This window comes from Apteryx rowi, unplaced genomic scaffold (genome assembly GCF_003343035.1).
Source record: "Apteryx rowi isolate R43461 unplaced genomic scaffold, aptRow1 scaffold_283, whole genome shotgun sequence".
Taxonomy (NCBI): Eukaryota; Metazoa; Chordata; class Aves; order Apterygiformes; family Apterygidae; genus Apteryx; species Apteryx rowi.
In genome coordinates this window covers 760,005-766,004 of record NW_020449230.1, presented here as the reverse complement: position 1 = coordinate 766,004, position 6,000 = coordinate 760,005, and the positions used below count along the sequence as shown (strand labels likewise).

The 6,000-nt window shown below is 46.8% G+C and overlaps 1 protein-coding gene across 1 annotated transcript in view; it reads left to right on the top strand.

Annotated features, from left to right (window-relative positions):
* Positions 1 to 5,190: 5,190 nt before the first annotated feature.
* The window catches only part of FBN3 (fibrillin 3), a 106,190-nt gene continuing 105,380 nt past the window's right edge, over positions 5,191 to 6,000 (top strand). Inside the window, exon 1 of the mRNA XM_026068940.1 lies at positions 5,191 to 5,360. Within this exon, the coding sequence (XP_025924725.1) occupies positions 5,191 to 5,360 (170 nt within the window). The remainder of the gene's footprint in view (positions 5,361 to 6,000) is intronic.

The window sequence follows — 6,000 nt, the reverse complement described above, 5'->3', positions numbered from 1 at the left end:
CAAAGAAAAAAAGCATGTTTCCCTAGTGTGCCAGTGATTTGTAGGACTGTGTCCCACTTGCCACCCTTGGAGAGAGCCTGTAGAGAGAGAAGAGTGAACGTACCAGGCAAATGTTAATTCAATGTGTTCCCTGAGATCAGTTACATGTGAATTAACAGAGGAAGTGGGTTGAGCAGGATCATGCCAGAGGTGAGACACAGAATAGCATCTATTCTAAGCACAAAGAGCAGTCTTCACTAGCCCAGATACCCCACACTGCAGGCCCAAATAAAATTTAACCGGCATTACAAATGCATTCCAAAGTAATGGTCTGTGGTTGATTTTGCACCTGGAAAAGAAAAAAGAAAACTTCTCCATATATGTCACATCACCTTGTTCAGACACTTCAGAGTCTGCTTTCTAAAATATTTGGTGTCAAAAGTTGCAGTTAGAGTTCTAGGAGCTTCTGAAAATACAACTAAGACCCTATATGTATTTTTAGGTGCCAAAATAACATTAAATACCTGCTACCTGCATAAACACTGTGATGGCTACAATGTAGGAGTTAGCAAAGATTAAACTAGACTAGACCGAGAAAGGGAGTCTTTTGTGTCAACAGTTGTCACCAACTTGCTGTGCCCTTGAGAATGAGGAAAATGCAGTTTCTTGTGCTTTCGTTACTATGCTGCTCTTTTCGATGACCCATTTCTGCCATTCTCAATTAGGTAAAGTCCACGTTCATTTTAACAGAAATAGGTATTGCAAGTTTAGGAACAGTATCTTGCGGAGCACTAAAACTCTTCAAAACGCTGCAGACTTCTTGACAGGGCTGCATTCCTTGAAATGCTCTATTATTGGCTGCTTGTGGAAACAAGGTCTGCCTTTTCTCTGTTTGTCTCCACAAGTTTGTTGTTAATTAGGCTGAGCGTGATTCTGACTTCTATAAAGCTAGTAGGGGGCTGATTCGGAAGAGTGAAAAGAGCAAAGAAGACAGTGAGGACATTTCAAAGAGAGGCAGGAGGAAAGGAGAAGAGATGACGGTCTCCATGTCAGCTTGGGGCTTTCCTTGGAGTTTCTGCACCTCTGTGAGCTGATCCGATAGCTGTATTTGAACCCCTATCCACGGGGCATAAAAAGGATCCCTGGGCCAGATGGTAGGATACTAGGGAGGCTTCCTCGCATTGCTCTGTGCTTTGTGCACAGCCTTTTAAGTTCCGTTTGGTGCAGAAATTAATCTGAACCTCTTTGACCTGTAAAGCAGCTTGACTCATGCTTTCTGGGGAGACTTCTGGCACGTCATCCTTCCACACTTAGGGACTTCCATTTCCTGGAAAAGTCACTGGTGTGCAGTGGCACAGAGCAGACACGGTTCAGAAAGGGGGAGGGTCACGTGCACTTTATTTTTCATTTAAAGAAAAGCCATCATAAAACAATTCCTAAACCAAGAGGCAGAGGAAACGGAGCAAAAGAGTGGAATGAGACCAAGAGCTGACATTCAGACAAAGCTCTTGCTTAAAAGGAAGATGTTATATCGCCAACATACTGATTTTTTTAATTTTATTTATTTATTTTGAAAAAATGCTTGCAACCTCAAAAATTTTCCCTTCTGGAGCTGAGGCCACTTCTGAGTGTGAAGGTCCTTGGCTGGGTCACCTTTTCTTCAACTTGTCTGTCTTCCTATAATTGTTTCACATTAGTGGTGCTAAGTGCCGGAAAATATTCAGGAAGAAAAGTGCCTTTTACCTGAAATCTTTTTCTTTTTGCTACAGGATCCTTCTTCAAAAAAAAAGGTACGAAGAATCCGCTACAAGTTGCAAATGAATTATTTTTCACCAAATCTTTTGATCTGAAATCAGTGTTACTAATGCCCATCTGCCTCCTGCAGGTCCTGCTTAAAGTTGGAACAAACGGTCACTGCATCCAGCTGAACCGAGTATGTTCACTAATTAACTGAACCACGCGAGTCCTCAGCTCACAAGGAATGGCTAGGTGATAATCATGTCTGCATTCAAATGCCTCTTGCTAAACCCAACCTCTCCCCCCGCCCAACCCCTCCTTGAAGTTAAAAACTTTTGGCTCAAGAATGCGGTAGGGTTGTCCTCTTGCTACTCCCACTCCTCCTGCACCCCTTCTCCGCGGCAAGGCCCTCCCCCTGTCCAATTTGGATTAGGCTGTACCTTTTTTTCTCTCCTTCAAGGGTGAGGGTTTTATTCCCTTCTTTTCTGCCCAGATCTCCACTAAACAAAGGAGCTCTGGGCACATCACCAGTTCCAGGACATAAAGGTATTTAAACAGTTTCAGACTAAATCCAGACCCGCATAGCTAAGAGCTGATTTCTTTCTCTTTATCTGTAATTGACTTTGCAATTGCTTAACTGCCTTATTGTATTTTATTGTGTTTTGAACATTTTTTTGATTAATTTAATTTGGACACTTAATGGCATGGTTTTGTAATGTCTTTCCTGATCCCCTCCAAACTTGYAGATCAGTTTTAAATCTGATTCAGTGATTGATTCTCTCTTTGCTTTGTCAATGTATTTCTTACAAACAGTGTTTGATGGAATTTCTCTGAGCTGAAAATAATTTCTGAGTCTTTTTTTAAACTCTCTTCTGATGGTGTAAATGACTTTTCCATACTCTCTTAGTAAGACTTGTGTTAACGCTCTCGGAGTACGTGCCTGTGTATCGATCATTTGTCATGGTTCTAATTTCTCTGCGAGGAAATGGATGCATCTGGAGTCTCTTCAGTTTAAATTTCTGCATGAAGGCTGGAAATGTCCTGAAGTGTACAACTTTGTGCTTTTTATGAGCTCTTTTACTTGTGCGTGCTACCTTGAGAGCTCTAGGAGCAAAGGAAATGCTCCCTTTTGTCTAGCTGAAGATAATCATATCCCAGTCTTCAGCAGACAGGCATGTGCAGCAAAGTAGCAGAGCTCGCAAGGCTGCAGGAAGGGCAGTTTCTTTGTCTCTGCCTCTGCTCCCAGCCCTGCCTTTTCCTTCCCACTCTGTCTTTCTCATTCACTGCATTTGAAATATTAGAGCCTGAAAAATGCATGCCCTCAAGATCCGAGAGATTCCCAGCTGGGACATTGCTCTCAAACTGTGAGGATTTTTTTTTTTTTTTTTTTTTGGTTCAGACACATTTTCTGCCTTGTCTGGGCTGATTTTTGCCTGCTTTGGGGCTGGGCTGGAACTGGAAAGTGCTGCTGTGGTAAAGCAAGGGGGACAGTTAGGGGAGGCTCAGGGGCCCTGTCCCTCCCAGCAGGAACAGACTGAGAGTCTCTGCCTCTCTCAGAAGGAGCAGATATTTCCATTCTGGGTGGAGAGGGGAGACCTGTGAGGATTCCTCCCCGAAGGAGCAAACTTGGGGTTTTGAGGTGAGAGATGCTTTTTGACCCTCCCCTGCCCAGGAGAGCTGAGTGGAGGGTCCCCCAGCTCCAGATGGATGGGGGTGGGCAGCGGAGCAGCTGAAAACTCATTTGCACATGCCAGTGTAGGGCTGGGAGATTTGGGGAATGGGAGGGGCAGTGGGGGCTGGGGGAGGAAAGAGAAGAAGCAGGAGAAGGGGGTACGGTTTGGGGAGCAAGTTCTCCTGTGATCTGTTTTACAGAGTCTTTTAATCTGGCTTTCTCATAGCCTCCGTGGTCTCCCACCCTGAGGCCAGCCTCACAGCCCTGCGTGCTCCTGGCACGCTTTTCCCAGTATTAGCACCCTCAGCCCAAGCCCTGGGGATCTCTTACTCATCACAGATGGTCACCAAATTCTGAGGGCCTGAAGTCCCCTTTCTCCAGCACTCCCATACCTGGGTCTATATTGTACCAGTACCTTTACCCTTGCCTGGGGCTATTCTCTTTGCACCCAAAGGCTAGACCTAGGAAGACTGGAATGACTAAAATAAAGCTGCTCCGGAGATCAAAGTGGGCTCCCTGTCTCCTTGGCACCTTATGGCACAAGCTAAACCCCAGCTTTCCCTCTAAGCTCTGCCACCCTGCTTTCCACATGCTGGCCCACAGCAGAGTCTAGGGGCTGCCCACAGCTACCTGAAGACCTTCTCTCCTGTGTCACTCAATCCCTGGGAAAGGAGAAGGGGTCATGCCTGTCTCCTCTCCAGAAAAGGTTCATGTTCATCAGGACTGATCTACACAGACTTGCTTAGGGCAGAAAGTCTCTAGGGACTGAAGACCTGTGGTGTGATTTGGGCCAAAACCCTAGATCTGGTCCCTGCCCACCTATGGCCCAGCTCGTAGGCTTTGTTGCTGGCCTGCAGCCCTGGCACAGAGCATGAGCACGCTTTCTCTCAGAGAAGTGCTGGCTGCCTTGTGTTTACCCTGATGTATACCCACAACAGCAGGTATGAGAGTCTTCCCTGCTTCTTCCTTTAGCCTGCTTTTAGCCCCATTTCTGCCCTTCACAAAGACTTTGGACCCTGCACCCCTCCTCCATTCCATGGCCTCTCGTGCTCAGCTGCCTGGCCCAGCTCAAGGGCTCTGTTCATACATCCCTCCCAACATGCTTCCTGCCTCACCCAAACACTGGCACCCATGTCCCTTTGGTGCGCTATTAGCACCCCCTGCGACTGCTTTGCTCAGTCAGCAAAAGATACCAGGTATCTGAGGTCCATAAATAGGATCTGGTCTTTCTTGAAGAGCTGGTCTCCTCTTGCTTCGTAGCCTTGTGTCTCATGTTGCCCCGGTGAACCCAGGTGCTATGCTGAAGTTATTATCATAACCCACTACCATGGGCAGGCCAGTGAGGACACACACTCATTGGTCACTCTTTGTTTCTCAACCAAGAGGGCAGGAAAAAGAATGGAAGGGCAGGACCATGACTTTTGGAGATCCTCTGTTGGCTTCCAGCTCTTGGGAAAGGAAGTCTTTGGCAATGATGTGGTAGGGAAAGAGAGCGTGAGCATGTTGGCTGCATGCACAAGGAGCCAAACTCAGTGTGATTTTATGACCTCACTGTATTAATTCTGGGGAGGGACAGACTGGGATGAGCAATCATTTTAAAAATGTGAAAGCCCTTAAGAACACTTGTGTGTCTCTCTCTCTTTCTTTTTTCCTCTATCTCTGCTTCTAGAAGGGGAACGGCAGGACGGCATCTTGGCACTTAGGGGCTGCTGCCAAAAACCATCCTCCACCAAGGCAGCAGGGACCCTCCAGCTGGAAGAAGCTTTCAGGGCAGCAAGGGGAATCAAGGAATCCGTGCCACCATGGGGGTATTATGGCTGGCAAGGTTCATGCTGGGATGTACAGCAGTTTTGTATGTGGAACAAGCCCAGGGTCAATATGAAGGGGACTTGCAGACAGACAGATTTGCAGGCTATGAGGAAAGACAGCCAGCAAACAGAGTGAGAAGAAGAGGCCAAGACACTTTACGAGGGTACGTTTAATGTTCTTTTCTATTTTATGATGCAGACCTTGGGTTATTATCATAGCACATAGAGACCAGCTTACAGAATTGGCTTTTATATCTTTTCCTTGAGCTCAAGAAGGAATCTGCTCTGCAGACCTAGGGTGGGAGGAAAGGTCATGCTACAGGGGATAGATAAGCAGTTGGAGAACCCCGATCTTGCATGTGAGTAGGGTGCTGCATATTGATGTGTGCTGCTTTGATCACTGGATCACAGCACCTTAGGGCTCACCTGTCGGGGCTATGAAAAGCCATCAACATCCTGTCTGCTTGCAGGAAGAATGCTGGGCATATACATGGAGTGATGGCTGTGGTTGGGCTTTCCACCATGACTACTAGGGATGCTGGTAACTCAGAGGTTTGGCCCTGAGGTCACCCTCAGGTCTCTGCTACCAGTCGAGGCTCAGGACTGTACTGAGAGATTATTGCCTCTGATGGCTGCCTTTATATGATGGACTATGTCTGGAGGGGAGGTGGCTCTCTCTACTGTTTCTAATGGGCAGGTGTCCATGTTGAGTTTCCTGCTGTGAATTAAAGTTGTGGCTTGTGGCCTCACCCATAGACAAATGGGTGTGAGAGTTGGACTTGTGAGCGTCTTCCACCCGAGGAG